Raw genomic sequence first — 19,407 nt, forward strand, 5'->3', positions numbered from 1 at the left:
TATGCTTTATTACCATTGGTTATTAAAGAAGCTGTTTTGGCCAATGGCTTAGTAGAGTAAAACCAGGTGGGAAAACTAAACAGAGATATAGAGAGAATGGAGACGGAGCCAGGGAGATGCCATGCAGCTGCTGAAGGAGAAAGACACCAGCCACCAGCCAGAAACTGGTAGGCCACAGCCTCGTGGCGATACACAAAATAATAGAAATGGGTTAATTTAAGATGTAAGAGTTAGCTAGAAATATGCCTAAGCTATTGGTCAAACAGTATTGTAATTAATATAGTTTCTATGTTATTATTGGGATCTGGGCAGCCGGGAAACGAACAAGCAGTCTCTACCTACAGAGGACGAGAATAAAGACTAGCTGCCTTTCTACTTTAATAATGGTGATATTCTGTTTCTACCCAAACAATACTAAGCTAAAATAAATACCTTCTTAAGAGATATCCAGGGGCCTGGGAGATGTTGTACAAGCCTTGTAAATCTGAGTTTGATACCTGGGACCCACATAGTAAACTGGATATGGTGGCATATACTCATAATTCCAGCACTCCTTAGAGTGAAAGCTTAGTGTCTCTCTCTCTCTCTCTCTCTCTCTCTCTCTCTCTCTCTCTCTCTCTCTCTCTCTCTCTCTCTCTCTCTCTCTCTCACACACACACACACACACACACAAACACTAAAAATTTTCAAAGTTTCTGGGCAGTGGTGCACACCTTTAATCCCAGCACTTGGGAGGCAGAGGCAGACGGATCTGAGTTGGAGGCCAGCCTGATCTACAGAGTGAGTTCTAGGATGGTCAGGACTGTTTCACAGAAAAAAACCCTGTCTTGAAAAAACAAAGAAACAAACAAAAATTTCAAAGTAACAAATAAAAATTTTAAAATAATGAGAGCTTCAGGGGCCCTGATGAAAATGGGCAAAGCTGCCTGGGAGTTGGACCATCAGGAACAGAAGTGGGGCCTGGTAAAATAATAAAGAATGTTAGCTGAGCAAACAAAGAACACAACACCATCAAGTATATATTTAGTCACTTCCCAGAAACTATTTTTTCCCTATTTTACTGCAACTCTTAATTTAAAATCATGTAGATAATTTGCATCTGTCACTGAGAGTCAAACATTTTCTTCTTACAGAAAAGCAGGTGTTCTAAGGAATTAGTAAGTGCAAAAATAGCCATCAGATTGATATGAAAGATGCCGAAATGGTAGCTGCCTTATCTTATCCAGCAGCCCCAAACCTGTATTTCACTGATAGTCTCACCATTCTCTTTCCATAACGTATCTATGGATCATCTTGTTCTTTAAGTCACAAATCAATGAAAGTCAATCAGGAGTTGTGCAACACCTGAGCACACAATCTGCTGTGCTGTAGTCAGCAAGGCCTTGACATTGAGATCCTCCTGCCTCAGCCACTGAGTAGTTGCACTTCAAGAACAAAAACAAAACAACTAACTTTTGAAAACACTTCAATGCCTTTGCAATAGTAAAATAAAATGATTTAAAGAAGGATGGCACGGTGGAGTTTGAAACCACCCTTGTCTCTATATATATATATATATAGAGTGAATTCCAGGACAGTCAGGACTAATCAGAGAAACCTTGCCTCAAAAAATAAATAAAAAATAAAGAACACCCCCCCCCAAAAACCCCAACAAAACAAAGGGCTGGGACACTGCGGTAGTCCACGTGCGACTCAGTTTCTGTCTCAGTCAATTCTGACTTAAAAAGTCATTTGAGCTCAAGCTTGCTTGCTCTTCTTGCTCCAGTATCCTTGAGGGCCATGAGAAAGTTCTGATTAAGCCCATGGAAAAAACCATTTTGCCCATGAAAAAAGAACACACTGTCTAGCAGAAAGAATACTGCTGATGCCAAACTTTAGGAACATCGAGATAGAAAGTTAAAACTGCTTGCAAGCAGCAAGCGCATGACAGACAGGAGTCTGCTTCCTCAAGGACAGGAATGGTCTGTGGTTAGATACTGACTGTCTGTGCCGTGCTTTGTTCTGCTTTTGTATATAAGCAGGCTCTGAAACAAACTCTGGGCTGTGCAGCATAAGCTGGCAGTCTCCTGAATCTATCCTGTGTTTCCTATCTGCATTTCTTTCAGTCTGACATTTCCTTAATCCTCATGCCCCTACCCAGATATCCCCAACTGATTTTACTGGAGCAAGCTTCAACAGGGCAGTGATGGCACAACACCTTTAATCCCAGCACTCAGGAGGCAGAGGCAGGCAAATCTCTGAGGCCAGCCTGCTCTAGAGAATGAGTTCCAGGAGGGCCAGGGTTACAGAGAAACCCTGTCTGGAAAAAACAAAATCAAAAAAGCAAACAAAAGAAGTTCTTTAAAGATGTGTTCGATGCTGTGAATACTGGAGAATATCTGAGAATTACTGACAGACAGACCTTTTCTGTCAACCCAAATTTATGTATTTCCCTATCCATAGAATTACCCCTGACTACATTAACTGACATGTAAACCAGACATTGTGACTTACATCTGTAATACCAACACTCAGAATGCTGAGACAAAAACTTTACCCTGGATCTAAAGCTAGTCTAGCCTATATAAAGTACAATTCATGGCCAGCCTAGGCTACAAAGTGGCATCCTGTCTTTACAAGAAAAATTAAGTACATTAAAAGATAAATTGATTTTTATCAAACTTTGAAAAACAATATACATGGGCTGAAAAGATGACTCATACCCACATAGTGGCTCACAGCATTCAGGAACTTCAGTTCCAGGGGATCTGCACCTTCTTTTGGCCTCTGTTGGGTAGTGCATGTATAAGGTGCACACACAGCACCAAAACACGCAAAATAAAAATAAATCTTTAAATTTTCTATTTTACTTACTTCCTACAATAAACAGCAGCTGGACAAGAAAGAGCTTTAAAGTCAGATAAACCCAAGTTGGTCTGATGTTCATCATAACTAAATCGTAGATCCCTCTTATGCAAAAGCGAAAATAAATTTCTGTCTTGAGGAATTCTGAACATTAAATTTAGTAGCATATGTACAAGGCTCCCTGGCAGGAATTGCATACTGTGCCTACAGTCTCTGTATAAACAATACGGTTGGTCTCTTTGGATGACACTTCCCTCTGAGCAAACAGATTGACACATCCTCAACAGTGTGCCTAAGTGATCATCATTCTGAGCTCTGAGATGCTATCAGCTTCCACAGGATATGCATTTTAAACGTGTTGTCCTCAAGATAGTCTCAGATATATCAGAAGCAGTTTGACCAGAATAATAGCAGATCCATGATTCAAGGTTTTATTTGTCTGATTTCATCTTACTATTCTTATAGATTTATTCTCTCTCTCTCTCTCTCTCTCTCTCTCTCTCTCTCTCTCTCTCTTTCTGTTTTGTGTGTGTGTGTGTGTGTGTGTGTGCGGATGTATGAAAGAGAGAGAATGCAAATAGATGTGTGTGGGTGCCCAAGGAGGCTAGAAGGGGTTACCTAATCCCTTGGAGCTGGAGCTACAGGCATCTGTAAGCTGTCCAATGTGGGTGCCGGGATCTGAAGTCTGGTCCTCATGAGTGAGCAGTAAGTGCTGTGCCATCTCTCCAGTATAGTTCTACCCAGTTTTTGAGTTACCTTGCAACTCGTTTCCCTTTCAGAGAGGATCTCTGGGTGGCTCATCCTCCTTGTCAATTTGACTTAATTTGGAATTACCTAGAAGACATAGTCCTGGGAATGTCTGTGAGGGTGTTTCCAGAGAGATATAAGGAAGACCCACTGTACGTAAATGGCACTATCCTATAGCCAGGGTCCTGCACTGAATAACCTGGAGAAAGTCAGCTGAGCACCAGAATTCCCTGCTCTTTGCTTTCTAGTCTATCCAGATAGAAGGAGTTCTAGCTAAATGCTCACAGCACCATGAACTCTGCCATGCCTTCTTCCATCATGATGGTAACTGGTGATAACAATGAGAAAAGTAGCTTAGGATGTAGGCGTGCTGAGAGAACATATTCAAGACTACATAATAAGACTGGGTGCTAGGGTGCTACAGGATGGTTACAGCAGGAGGAATTGGAAGATTTTTATCTGGCATTAGCAGGGATAAGAAGAGTAGATCTGTCACTCTCTAGCTGTACAACCTTGGACAATTTCTTAAAGTTTCCATACCTATGATTTGGAAATAAAACTTAAGACTGTTTTGAGGATTACATTAAAATGATGTATATTAGGCAGATGACAATATTTGGCACAAGCTCCTGTTTCGCCATTACAAATCTGTGACAGACAGGCCCCCTAGCCCCTCCTAGATGATCTGAAACAGTGACGATCCCTTCCAGGAAAGGGTGAGAATCAGACTTGGGCTTTTCCCAACAGTGCCTCAAAGGGATTAATCTGGGAAACTCTGCACATCACAGTGTCCTTGTGAAAACTCATAATACACATTAGTATATTAAAAAGCTCAGAAAATTCTTACAGTAAAGGAACTTATTTGATTTCATTTAAATTTATTTGGTTCTTTGTTTTTTAAAATAACTGCTGCACTCTGCAATGTCATTCCATCTAGCAAAGCCTATCAAAATTTCTAGGGCGAAGGGGATGGGGAGAGAGACACATAAGAATCTTCTATAATTTCTTATTCCTTTTAGGTTAAAAAAATAAACAATTTTAAGATTTATTTTATTTTGCAGAATGGAAAATGGCTCAACAGTTGAGAATGCTTGTTGCACATTCCTGAGGACTGGAGTTCAAACCTCAGTACCCATGCAATATAGCCCAATATCCTTCCAATGCCTGTTACCCCAACTTCTGGGACCCACAGCCTCTTCTGTCTTCCATGCTCAGACTCTAACATACAGTGTGCTATACACACACACACACACACACACACACACACAAAGTATTTGTTTAATATTTTATGTTTTATGTGTAGGAGTGTTTTGCCTATATGTATGTATGTGCACCACATGCATGCCTGGTGTCTCCAGATGTCAGAAGAGGGTGATAGATCCCCAGCGCTCTTAAAAACTGAGCCATTTTTCCACCATCCACGATAGGTATGGTTTAAAAACACACACACAATGATCATTCCCATTCTAGTCACACACATGTGTTGTGTGTGGCATATATGTGTATGGTATGTATATGTATACTCAGGTGCATACATCTTTGCGCGTGTGGAGAGCTGAAGAGCTCATTGGGTATCCTGCTCTATCACTCTTTACTTTCTTACCCTGAGACACAACCCCTCACTGAACGTGGAGATAGTCTGCCAGGCAGCAAGCCCAGCAGCCTCTCAGCTCCTTCCCCATAGCACAGTGTCAGACAAAGAAAGCCACACCTACCTGGCTTTTTACATGGGTTCTGGGGATTTGAACTTAGGTCCTCTTGTTTGCAGAGCAAGCATTCTTACCTACTAGGCCACCTCTCTAGTCCTCAAAGCACATTTATTTTCAAAAGAAATTATAAAGGGAGGAGGTACAAAAAGTTTAAGATGAGGGAAATAATCACTATCTTTCTGTTGGTTGTTTCAAATTTTTGAACAATGTATATTTTAAATAAGTTTTTTAGATTTATTTTACTTTAAGTGTATGAGTGTTTTTCCTCCATGTATGTATGTGCAATATATGTGCTTGAGGAGTCAGAAGAGGATGTTGAATTCCCTGGAACTGAAGTTATAGATGGTTATGAACCACCCTATGAATGCTGGGAGCTCAACTCAGGTTCTCTACAACAAGTGGTCTTAACCAATGAGCCATTTCTCCCACCCTTACCCCCCATATTTTTTAATGGCTAATTCACTCAAATGCTTTAAAACAATCAAGCAGGATTCCTCACACATACACTGAGAGGTCAAAGTTTACTGACAATCATTTTTACTGCACCACATAGTGAATTTGACAGCTGTAACGGAGTCTGGGGCCCCTGTCTTATTCTACATTAATTTCCCATTTGTTCTAGTTTCCCTCTGCTTTTGTTCTGTAGGTATAAAAAAAAGTGAAAATAAATAATAAAAATAATTATTATTATTACTACTACACGAATTGCTTTGATCTCAAAGACACATGAAAGGCATGAGACCCCAAGGTACCCATAGACCAAACATTCTACAAATAAATATACTTGGATGCAGAAAGAACAGGGTGGGGTTAAAAAAATTCCGAGTTTGAGCCCACGTGAGAACTAAGGAGCTAAGGAAACTAACTACCTGCCTCAACGCTGAATCTGTACAACAAATTCGTCATGTTCACCTAACTGTTTATTAGGATGGATATATTTGTAAGAAGATAGATAATAGTCAGTGAAAATTTATGTTTTCTGATTACAGAAGTAAAGTTCCTTCTGAATTACCATGAGTACTCTAAACAGCATGAGCTCAAACTCAAACTACTACAACGATTTCTAAAACCTAGTCATGGGAGGCTGGAGGGATGGCTAGCTCTTACACTCACAACTCTTCCAGAGGGCCCAGTCTGGTCCCCAACACCTACAAAGAAGGCTCACAAGCGTTTCTAACTCCTATACCACACACTCTCTTCTGGCTTTCATGGGTACCCACACACTTGTGACATACACAAAGAAAGACACACATATACTAATAAATAAGTAAATAAAAACAAATATAGTATTTAACATTTTCTTCCACGTAAAGTTAAGTGGAAAAGAAAATTGTCAAGTTCTTACATGGCCTACTTGTTGAAACACTGCTAAACAACAAAGGTACAGACTTGACATATAATACCAGAAAATAAACAAGTGAAATCTTACATGTGCAATGTTGGACAAATGGATTTTGTTTAAGTTATAATTAATGGGGGAGTGTGTGTCACAGTGCACATGTGGAAGTCAGAGACAAAGCTATGGAGTTAGTTCTCTCCTTCTATCAGTACATCAGTTCCAGAATCAAGCTCAGGCTGCCAGGCTTCACAGCATCTTTAGCTGCTGAGCCATGTTGCCTATCCCAGAACAAATGCATATGTTCACTGAATATTCTGATTCTACCATTGAGCCCTTAAAAGACATGATGAAGAATAACACACATGTTCAAAATGTAAATATTCATTAACAATTCTTCACAATAAAAATATTTTCTTCTTATATAACCAAAACCCTGTTAATTAGAGGCCAAAAACATGAACTAGAAATTGTTCAAAGAAAGCAAATTAATGCTATAAAGTGTTGTAAGTTATACTTAAACTCAAATTATTGAGTCATGTATCCTACCAACTCATGCTATAAAATTGATTTAAAATCATAACAAGTCAAATTTTATAAAAGCAAATGGTAAAACAAAGTCAACTTACTCGGTCTGCCAATCCTCCAGGAACAATAGTCCTCACAACCACGCCACTTGACTTTCCTCCAACTATCCCAAAACCTAATCCAGAGCCATCATTAATGAGCTCAACTTCTTCAGTGTGGCCCCAACATACCTACACGTGAATGGAAGGTTAGAGTCAATGTTGGTTAACCACAGATTCTTAGGTTTACTGTATGATAATATGGAACAGAGTTGCAAGAAACTGAAAATTCATACAATTAATGGAGACAACTACCTATAGAGACAAAGATATCCATATATTGGTAGAGGTATCTATCGACTGATAGAGGATAGATGATAGAAGGTAGACTATTATTAGAGCAAAGTAGAGAGTCTCACCCATAGGGTATTATAATTCAATAGAGAAAATAAGCATAAATAATTGAAATACAGATCATACGACACTACAACTCAAAAAGGACAAGAAACATTTCCCAATCTGTGCCTATAACCTAGCAGAGAGTACATAGACAACCAATGAATATGTATTTGCTGAAAGACAGGCACAATGTTACAAAGATTTCAGGGAGCCGGGGGAAAGGAAGGTTCATAAAAGGAAATATGCATGAAGAATCATGAAAAGTTTAATGATAGCAGAAATTTAAATTTTACTACAAGTACTAGAGGCACACACCTATAATCCCCGTTATCAGGAGGTAGATGCAGGAAGATTAGGAATTCACAGCCAGCCTCTGCTACATAATGAGTTCAAGGAAAACGTAGGCAACAGAAGACCAAGCTCATAAAAAATGTAATACAAAGAAAGCAAGCATTCAACAAGAGGGAAATACAAGAGCAAGGCCGAGTCAGGCAACAGAATGAGGCAAAGACTAGAAAGAATAACAAGACTAAAGAAAGCAATGACTTAGGAAAATTAATATGTCAACATTGTGAAGAACCAAAGTTTAATATGACCAAAAAGTGTAGGGAGAGAGTAATGTTCTGAGTGAACATATACTGTTTGACATGGCCATGGCCATACCAAGGACCCATGTTTCAGGCTCATGGGAGTGGCAAAGCCCTCACCAGGCTCAGAGAAATAGCAAAGTCTTCCTCTGGTCCACAGGCAGATAGATGGTTGAACATGTGCATCATCGCTTTTCCTGAAGCTCCTCCTGAGACTGCTCCCACAAACTAGCTAAGCCTTTCTCCTGCTCAGCTGCATGCAATAGCCCCACCTCCCTGTTCAACTGTATAAAATAACCATGTTGAGCTTCCAGGGTGTTGCAGCTTCTCCATCAGAGTCCAGCTCACCCAATCCCACCTGTTTATGTACATGTGTCTATGAGTCAGTCCTTTCTGCATTTTCTCACTGCCTCCTAGGCAGGGTTCCCAAACCCATGCAAGGATGTGGCAAACAAACTAATTTAGAACACTCATGAGAGAAGACAGAGTTTCTCCAAACTCAAAATACTAGCAACATAATCATGCAAAAAGGCATAAGCAATTTTCCTTGATCAGACTCCCATGAGCTGATCTGGAAATGCACATACTTTCATAAATTTCAACTACAGAAGTCATTCTCATTACTTAATTTTTCTATTCTACATTATCAAGTCATGCTTGGTTTTTTATTTTGTTTTGGTTTTTCGAGACAGGGTTTCTCTTGGTAGCCCTGGCTGTACTGAAACTCACTCTGTAGATCAGGCTGGCCTCAAACTCATAGAGATCCACATGCCTCTGCCTCCGGAGTGCTGGGATTAAAGGCAAGAGCCACCACTGCCCAGCCAATTTTTATGCTTTTAGAATTTATAAAATGTAACAAGCTTAAAAGATAAAAGAGGCATTGATTTTTTTTCAAGTCAAGAAACAACTAAGGACAGAACAATGGGGCTCCACAGGTAAAGGTGCCTACTTACCAGCCTGACAACCTGAGTTCAACTTCCCAAACCCACATGGTGGAAGGAAAGAACCAACTCCCACTAGTTGCTCTCACTCCTTTATAAGCACACTGTGACATGTTTGTCCCTGCACACACACGCACACACACACAAGCAAGACAAAATGAGAATTTTTTCCTTGTTTTTTTTCCCCTGAGACAGGGTTTCTCTGTGTAGCCCTGGCTGTCCTGGAACTTGTTTTGTTGACCAGGAAGGCCACAAACTCTCGTAGATCCACCTATCTCTGCCTCCTGAGTGCTTGAACAACAGGTGTGTGTGCCACCATCCCTGGCCCAAAATTGAATTTTTTAAAAGTGACATCTGGTTTTCTTCTTTTTAAACTTACATTTAAAAAAATGACTGCAATGATTTTGTAAAATCAATAATCTAGTCACAAACTTCCACTATAATTCATAAACATATGATTTTTGCTTTTTTTTCCAAGACAGGGTTTCTTTGTAGCTCTGAAGCCTGTCCTAGAACTTTGCTCTGTAGACCAGGCTGGCCTACCTCTGCCTCCCGAGTGTTGAGATTAAAGGCATATACCACCACCACCCGACTATAAATAAAAGATTTTTTAAAATAACCACATCTTCCTTAAGATAGTCAATAGTAAGCTTCTAATAAAACCTCTGAAACTCAAAGGTATAGTGTCAGACACCCATAATCCTAGCACTCAGGAGCTGAACCAAGGGAATTGTGAGTTCAAAGCCAGCCTGGGCTACATGGCACGTTTCCCCCTCCTCCTACACACACATTAGCTCACTATAACATCAAAGAACACAAGACATCTTACCACCAAATAAGTTAAAAATAATATTTGATTTGGCCTCTATATAATAATCTCCAGTAAGGAAACTAACCATTAAAAAGACCAAAACAAAAACAAAAACAAAAAACAAACAAAAACAACAACAACAAAAAACAGACATTAAAAAGACAAATTCCTCCAATAAACATTTTGTAATATTGTCATTTAGATATATGATCCCCTTTCTGGCCCTAGAATAATGGAAAGGACTTCCAATGACTACCAATGATTATGATAGTGAATAACATAATTTAGAATGAGTATGTTCCCAAGCTTATGACCCACCATTTCAGGCAGAGATGTATCAGCTGAGCTGGTGGAAGTGCGGCCCTGTGTGTGGCCCACTTCCCTGGCCACAACCAGACGCAGAGATCCAGTGGTTTGTTGAAGTAATGCAATCGCCTGCTGATGGGAAATATTATGGTCCAATGGGGTGTCATTAATGGCCAAAATCTGGTCATTTTCCTTCAATCTTTGATCCCTAATCATACAAGAAAAGAAGAATGTGTTAAGTACTGTGACAGCCTGAACACACAAACGGAGCTGGCTCTGGCATCCTTCTATGAATCAGAGGATCCACTAGCACTTACGTTTCTCTACACCATCCTAACTCATGTTAACACTGCCGCTTCACATGAAACTCTAAAACTTGAAAAATTAAGTCACTTGAGCAAGACTGCACAGTTGGAGAGTAAAAGCTATATCCAGCCTCAAACTCCAAGACTCCTTTGACTAATGAGTCTGTTAAGAATAGACTCTGCCCCAGATAATCTGTCTCAGAGGTACTGGTATTACTTTTATTGCATGTATTCAATTTCAGTTTCACATAAGGGAAACATTTTGGATAACAAGATGTCAACAGGGTATTTAGAAAGGTTTCTGCTATGGTTCAACGTCCATGCCTCTAAACACCTGTGGAAATTTTAATTTCTATTGTAAAGTATCAAGATGTAGGACTTCTAAGGGAAGATGAGGTTGTAAGGACTATCCACTCATGGATAGGATTGGTGTCTTCACAAAAGGCGAGTTTAACTCCTGTTGTCCTGCTTCACCTTGCCTTCCACTGCGTGATGAAGCAGCAAGAAGCCCAAGTCAGTTGTAAATGCCTTGACATGGTCTTCTTAGCTTCCAGAGCGGTGAGCCAATAAACCTCTGTTCTTGTAAGTTTTAAAACTTCAGGCATTCTGTTGTAGGAAAATGGGCTAAGACTGAGCCTCAGAATCAGCTTTGAAAGGAACTGAGAAGGAAATGCTGAAGCTAGAGATGTGTGTGCACTGCCAGAGGCTCACTGACTACACAGCAGAAGGTCAAGCGGCAAGGAAGACTGACTCTCACATCATAGATAAGAGCATCCTGTATCAGAACATCCAATACACAGTCAGGAAGGATAACCCAGTATTATACCAGCTCTTCCCAGGATGTTCCAGCACGTTATAGAAAGATGCTCTTCTTAAAAAGCAAGTTGTTGCCAGAGATGAAAGGAGAAAGAAGCTGGGAGTAGTTGTAAACATATATAATAGGTGGGAGCACTTTTTCTAGTGGATGAAGTTTCAAGAATTTCTACTATTTCTAGAATAATGGAAATGACAGTAACACACTGAGTATATTAAACATCCCTTCAAAATGGTATAAGATTTATACTATTTAGATTATAACCCAATGGATCTATTATCTAGAATAATGGGAATGGCAAAAACACACTGAGTGTATTAAACATCCCTTCAAAATGGAAGATTTATACTATTTGGATTATAACCCAGTGGATCTATTATTTTAAATTTTGAGTTAAAGAAACTAGAAGTAATCATCTATAAACAGATGGAATAAATGTGAAACAAATATTGACAGAATTTTGTAATCATATTCTGCCACTACTGCTACCTGAATAGTTAACTAGACTAGAAATCAAAGACACAAAAGCTTTGTGTGGAACCCTTCAAACATAACAGCAGGCATATGTGGAGATAGTGGGGTTAAGGAACCCCTAGCGAGCTAACCAGCACTGGGTGCTGCTGCTACTGTTTTTACTGCTAGTTTCTTATTCTCTTCATAGTAACACTTTCAGAGCTGTCAGGAAAACATGGACCAAGTACAAAATCAACTTCCTTACCTGTCTGCTACACTCCCTGGATGAACTTCCTTCACAAAGATATCAATTAATCCCAGACTTTGGCTTCTCAGGGCCACCACACTGAATCCAAGGCCTCCAGTTGAAGGGCGTTCTATATCTATATATTCAACATGCCGACCCTAATGAAGGGGGGCAAGTCAGAAAGGAAAAAGAACCGTGATGTGCATCCAAACATCACCTTTCCACAGAACCGAACTGCACAGCACACAGCCGCTTCTCCTGTGTTGTCGCTATCAGTCTGAACACACTCAGCGCTCTGGTGATGCTGGCTCTGGAAACCTTTTAACTTGACTGTTTTTAGCATAGCACAGAGTACAGCACTGAAGCATTTTATAATTCATCCACATTATGATATAGATTCTGCGCTGGACAAAAACTGAAAACAAACACCCTTTTCCATAGTAAATTCTCAATTACTTTGTGCATAAATTTCTTTAAATTCCTCTTGATGCAAAACACATTTTTAAAAAGGAAAGCAAATCAGATATGCCAGAAGTATGTTTGTGTTCAGCCCAGTCAGAACCAGCTGCATTTATATCATTCTGTTTTAAATCCACAGTAATGAATTAATGAATCCATTCACTTGATAATTTCAAAAGGCTGCAGAGTCCCAGGACTGCAGAGTATTTCACCTTTTTGTTTAACAACTACATGTACAGTGTGAGAGCTTCATAAAAACAATCACATCACAAGGGCCTCACGCAGAACAGATGGAGCTTAAAGTCATGAAAAAACTAGGATATTTTTCCACTACCATGACTTGAAACAATTTCCTTTTCATTCCCAAACCCAAACTTATTTATTTATTTACTTATTTACATACTAACTGACTTATTTTCCTCTCTCTTGGTTTTCTGATACAGAGTTCGTTGTGCAGTCCCAGCGGTTCTGAACTCACTCTGTAGACCAGGCTGGCCTCAAACTCACTGAGATCCTCCTGCCTCTGCCCCCCAAGTGCTAGAATTAAAGGGTGTGTACCTCCAAACCCAGCTTCTTATTTTTAAGATTGACTTTATTTTGAATTATGTGTACGGGTATAAATCTGTGCACAGGTATGTGCACATGAACCGCCTCTGCCTGTGAGGTTACAAGAGGGCTGGATCCCTGGAGCTGGAGTTATAATAGGCATTTGTGAGCCACTCAACGTGAGTGCCAGCAACCAATCTCAAGTCTTCAACAAGAATTCTAAATTTTCTTTAAAAAGTCAAAAACTTCAGTTGTCTATTATTTACTTCTTGGTAGGTATTAGGGGCTACAGTTAAACTATCCATTCTAATATTTTCCTAGATCTTCCAAATTATATTAATTGCAATTCACAAATTCCATTTTGATATAAAAGTAGAACAGAAATTTTCTTATAGTGTTCTGTTTTGTTTTCTTTTTCTTGTCATTTCAGACAGGGCATCTGTTTATGCAGCTCAAGCTGGCCTCAAATTGGCGGTCCCCTGCCTCAGTCTGCAGAATGCTGCTGAGCTGCAGGCTGCTGCCAGCATATCCTACTCTCCTGTAATTTAATGACAAGTTCCAACACCTGGTTAGGAATAGATACAATTCCTCCTACCAGTATAAGCAAACAAAATACATAGTAATTTTAAGACAAAAAGAATAATTCTTTAAAAAGTGAAACAGAAGAAAAACTAATGAAGCTAAAAACTCAGTGACATGACATAACCTTACCTGGGCCATCTGCTGAATGACTGAGTTAAAGTCTTCATTTCCTGACTTTGGGTTCCAAGGCAATAATCCAGATGCAGTTAAATTATTACAAGGTCTGTGGGCATTCCCATTTGTAATGGAACCATCCGTGAACACTAACAAACCCTTCCGAGAAAATTCAAAGTTGGCTGAACAATCCGAAGGAATATGGCTAAGCTGTTGGAAATATAAGAAAATAATTAACGGAAGTATATAGAAAAGAAACAATCTCTATCTATTGCATTTATGGATAATTTATATACATATTAAAGAAGTAAAGGGCCAGCGTGGTAGCACATGACTTTAAGCCCAGTATTTGGACACAGAGGCAGGAAGACCTCTATGAGTAAAAGGTCAACCTGCTCTCTACACTTAGCAAGCCAACCAGAGCTACAGAGTGAAACTCTTTCTTAGGAAGGAAGGGAGAGAGGCAGGCAGGCAGGGAGAGGGAGAAAAGAAAAAGTGAGAAGTAGGTTGTAGGGGTGTGTATGTATGTGTGTGTGGTGTGGGGGGGGGAGGGAGAAAAAGAGAAAGAGAGAGAGAGAGAAAGAGAGAGAGAGAGAGAGGAGAGAGAGAGAGAGAGAGAAAGAGAGAGAGAGAGAATAAAACACTGGCTGATATAAGTGCCAACACAGAAGACTAAAACAACATTAACAAGGGGATGGAGAGATGGCTCAGTAGTTAAGAGCACTTGCTGCTCTTCCAAAAGATCTGGGTTCAATTCCCAGCACACACATGGTAGCTCACAACCATCTCTAACGCTAGTCTAGGGAATCCAACACCCTATTCTAACCTCTGCAGGTACCAGGCACACACAAGGTGATACAACTATAAAATATAAGCAAAACATCCATAGACATTAAAAAATAATAATAAATGTGAAGATAGTGTCTTATATGACAAAGAGCTGCATACATGGAATCCTTACAATATGGTCACCAAAACAAGACCTACATAATGATAACACCAGCTGATATATCAACATGGATAGGGAGAATCTTAGAAAGTCCCACCCTTGATGAGTGGCAGGTAAAAGAGAGAGCCAGTCTTCTTCAGGGACAGAACCCTGATAGATTAAAAATCCCAAATGGCCATCCCTCAACATATATACATATGAGAAACGCTAAATGGAACCAGTGGACTGTACTCATATATACATATGTGTATGTATACGAATAATTAAAGGAGAAGACGTAACGAAGTTTAGTGGGAGTAAGAGGACACGGGAGAGGTTGAAAGGGTGAGAGTATAAGGTAAAAATGTTATAAATGGGGGCCTTGCATAGTGGCACGAGCCTTTCAATCCCAGCACTTTGCAAGTATGGGCAAGTGGGTCTATGTGAGTTCCAGGACAGCCAGGATTATACAGTAAGACCCTGTCTCAAATAGATAAACATAATAAAATTAATGTTTTCAAAAAGAATAAATGTCAAACACAAACAAGATCAAGCTAAGAAGATCAGTCAGCACCCCAGAAGGCAGTATTACTAGAACTCAGTGAGTTAAAAAATTAAAAAAAAAAAAGGATAAAGCAGGAAAAAGGACATAAGGACATAATGGAGGTACCTGGAGAGAATTTGTTAGAAGCTATGGGAAATGTGTTCAAGATATACTGTTTACTTGCATGAAATTGACAAATAAGTAATAAAAGACAATCTACTATTAAATAAATAGCAAAGGCCAGGAGAGGACTCTGAATAAACATGCTTGCCATGCCATCCTGATGTCTTGAGCTCAGATTCCTGAAACCCATGCACAATACTTCAGATTGACCTCAGGCCTCCACATACACCTTTCACACAAACATGCACATACATCATATGCACAAGAAAATCAATCAATACACTTATTTATTCAAAAGAGAAAGAGAAGACAGAGAGAGTAGGCAAGAGGGCTAAGAAGATAATGGTACCTGCTGTCAAGCCTGATGACCTGAGTTGGATCTCTGGGACCCTCATTGTATAAGGAGGGAATCAACTTATACAAGTTGTCCTCTGACTGCCACACATGCCCATATACATACTACATACATACATGCACACACACATAAAATAAAATGTAACAAAAGAAGTAAATAAATAGATAATAAATGTTAAGAGCTGAGAATGGGGTGCAGTGGTAGGATTCCAGCATACACAAGGCCCTGGGCTCAGTCTCAACACCATATAACAAAGAAATAAAATTGTTGATGGAGCTGCGGGCTGCTTCCCGCCACCTGGCTAGCTTTACCCCATTTTACAATGACTGGCACGGCTCCGCCCCCCCAGCTATTGCTGAATCAGGAAATCTATCTACAGCACGCCCTAGCAAACAGCAAAAAGCTGTGTTAAACTCTCTCTCTCTCCTTTTTAAGCTCTCTCAGGTTTTTAAGTGGATTTAGTCCATCACGTTGGGCTCCACTCTGTTGATGGAGCTGCGGGCTGCTTCCTGCCACCCAGCTAGCTTTACCCAAAATAATTACATGGAAACTGTATTCATTTAAACACTGCCTGGCCCATTAGTTTCAGCCTCTTATTGGCTAATTCTCACATCTTGCTTAACCCATTTCTATTAATGTGTGTAGCACCACAAGATGGTAACTTACCAGGAGAGATCTTAACCTGCATCTGTCTCGGAGAGGAGAGGCATGGTGACTGCCTGAGGCGTCTGCCTGACTCTGCTTTCTTTCTCCCACAATTCTATTCTGTCTACTCTGCCTACCTAATTTTCTGTCCTATTAAAGGGCCAAGGCAGTTTCTTTATTAACCAATGAAAGTAACACATAGACAGATGACCCTCCTCCATCATAAAATTAGAAGCTATTTTATAATTTTGAAGAAAATGTTGAGATCCAAAAATCACTTGATCATTACTAATTTGTCACACTCCAAAGCCCAACATAAACTTCATCCACACTTACACCATCCACCGAGGCTGCCCACAGCTTGCAGGCCCCATGCACAGTAGCTAACTTAAGAATGACAATCCTATACTCCACTGATCTGAAGCCACCAAGGTAAGGCCAAGGAATCACTCACTTGTCCCTTCAGCTGCTTGATGGACTGCTGGAGAGTAAGGATCTGGTTGAATAGAGGGCTCTTCAGCGTCTCGTAGAACACGGACAGCTTCTCATTCTGCGTCGTGTCTCCCTTCTCCTGCAGTCTCAGTCTCAGGCGGTCAAGGACCTGCAGCACCTGCATTTTCTCTTGGTTAGAGAAAGGCGATCAGAGCTCACGTTAGACACCATCTCACCATCCACTTCTAAATCAAATAATTGAACAATAAAAGCTATAGTTATAGCTTCATTACCTGCTGCAGGATTTTCAGGCATTTTGGATTATCTCTTTCAATCTCTTTCAAAAAGCCTAAAGAAAAAAATTAACCTTAATTATAGAAGTATGTCTGTAGTCCTACAGAGGAAAATAAAACAAACTTCAAGAATGCTCTTTGTCAAGACTGTTAGTGAAATTCAAATTAAGACCACATAAAGGTATCAATGCATGTCCACTCAGATGGGGAAAATCTAAAAAGACCAGCGTGAGTGCTGGCAAGGCTGCAAAGCAACTACAACTATCACATACTGTTAGTAGGGAAATAAAATGGCACACCACTTTGGGAAATTATTTGGTACTTTATTTTTATTAATTTTTTATAGTTTAAATCATAAGTAGTTTCCTATAATGTCAAAATTTATGATGCACTAATTATATAATTATATATAATTATATATTTACCCAAGAGAAATGAAAATATATATGTGAAAGTATATAGTATGATTTGTAAAAGGTCCCAACTAGAAATACTGAGATGCCCAATCATAGACAAGTGGATAAACAAATAGCACCACATAACTGTAATCCCAACATCTGGAAGGAGGACCAGACGTTCAAGGCTGGAATGGGCTATAAGAGATGATCAACAACAAAACCAATAAGGCTATCATCAGCATTGGTAGGGGTTCAGGAAGTCTATACAAATATTCCCCAGTGTGAAAATTCCCCACAGACCTGCGATCAGAGCATCTCAGAAACTCTCCTCATGTACTTAGCACCACAATTGCACAACCCTCACAACAATCAAACAGGCAGCTAGGAGGACAACCAGGACGGCACTGTCCTTTTTATATGAACACAGCGCTCAAAACCAGTCTGAAGGCCATTAATCGATCAATATTGATAAAGCAAAGAATGCAAGCTCAAAACTGTAAGATGCCATTGTTATAGTTGAATGTCAACTTGACAAGTACTAGTTCATTAAAAGAACAGCAGGAGTCTGCGCCCAGACATCTCTGAAAAGCAAGCAGGAGACAGACTGCACAATCTTTTAGGAGGACAATTTAGTGCCTACAAATGGAGAGGTGTATATTTAATTTAATTCTCTTTTACCAGAATTTCAGTTGCTGGTGCGCTCGCTCTCTCTCTCTCTCTCTCTCTCTCTCTCTCTCTCTCTCTCTCTCTCTCTCTCTCTCTCTCTCTCTTAAAGGGCACAATGATGTACACACAGGAGTAGTTTTTACATTCTTTTTACATAGAAAAACTCCTGCAAAAGCCAATTATCACCAGCCACTGAAATGACAGAGTAAGCCTGAGTATGCTCGAGTTCAGGAAGAAAGGTCACAGCATGTGGCTCTCTCCTTCCCAGCCTGCCTCACAAACACACTTTAACAGAGACCTTAACTCCAAAATATCAGGTACACTGTCCAAAAATCCATGAGTTCCTGGGGCATGGTTGGCTGGGAAACAGGAAACAGAGACATTTTTGGTTTGTATAAGTAAAGAAAGGCTCATGGAAATAAAGGCTTCCAAGACAGAAAAGGTTTCCTTAAGTTTTATCCAGGCCAACAAGACCCAATCTGAAAGTAATTACATAAAAATAAAATAATCATGTAAAAACAATTTTTTAAAAAAGAAAAGCTTCCTTTAGAAAAGTATTTCTGCATAGTTCTCAGATTTTCTGGATTTTTTAATGATTTATTTTCACTTTTTATGTGTGTTGGTGTTTTGTCTGCATATATGCCTCTATGAGGGTGTCAGAGCCCCTAGAACTGGAGTTATAGACAATTGTGAACTCAGGTCTTCTAGAAGTACAGCCAAGTGTTCTTAACCCCTGAGACATCTCTCCAGACCCAATTTTTTTGTGTATGGATTTTGTTTTTGATTTAGTACATCACTTTCGGGAGGCAGAGGCAGGCGGATCTCTGTGAGTTCGAGACCAGCCTGGTCTACAAGAGCTAGTTCCAGGACAGGCTCTAAAGCTGCAGAGAAACCCTGTCTCGAAAAAACAAAAAAAAAAAACAAAAAAAAAAAAGTGTCTTCAAGGGATTGAAAACAAATATACACAAAGAAATGATTGGATCAGTCACAATCATCACTGTTGTGGGACAATGGTCTTTTATCCAGTCACTTGAATTCTTTTTAATAAAATGCTGATTGCCCAGTAGCCAGGCAGGAAGTAGAGGCATGGCAATGAGAATTATGGGAAGAGGGAAGATTCAGTCTGCAGTTGTCATCCAGACACAGAGGAAGCAAGATATGACTGCCTCGCCAAAAAAGGTACCAAGCCACATGGCTAAAACAGACAAGAATTATGGACTAATATAAGTTATAAGAGTTAATAAGAAGCCTGAGCTA

The 19,407-nt window shown here is 39.8% G+C and overlaps 1 protein-coding gene across 5 annotated transcripts in view; it reads right to left on the reverse strand.

Annotated features, from left to right (window-relative positions):
• Positions 1-19,407, reverse strand: part of Patj (PATJ crumbs cell polarity complex component) — a 302,434-nt gene that overhangs the window by 273,135 nt on the left and 9,892 nt on the right. For all 5 annotated transcript variants that reach the window (XM_038332714.1, XM_038332713.1, XM_038332717.1 and 2 more), the window contains 6 exons: positions 17,087-17,142; positions 16,816-16,982; positions 13,782-13,976; positions 12,084-12,223; positions 10,259-10,454; positions 7,266-7,394 (listed from right to left, as the gene is read on the reverse strand). In XM_038332714.1, coding sequence (XP_038188642.1) covers positions 7,266-7,394; positions 10,259-10,454; positions 12,084-12,223; positions 13,782-13,976; positions 16,816-16,982; positions 17,087-17,108 — 849 coding nt within the window. In that variant the 5' untranslated portion in view covers positions 17,109-17,142. The remainder of the gene's footprint in view (positions 1-7,265; positions 7,395-10,258; positions 10,455-12,083; positions 12,224-13,781; positions 13,977-16,815; positions 16,983-17,086; positions 17,143-19,407) is intronic.

The sequence above is a fragment of the Arvicola amphibius genome, chromosome 6, assembly GCF_903992535.2.
Source record: "Arvicola amphibius chromosome 6, mArvAmp1.2, whole genome shotgun sequence".
NCBI lineage: Eukaryota > Metazoa > Chordata > Mammalia > Rodentia > Cricetidae > Arvicola > Arvicola amphibius.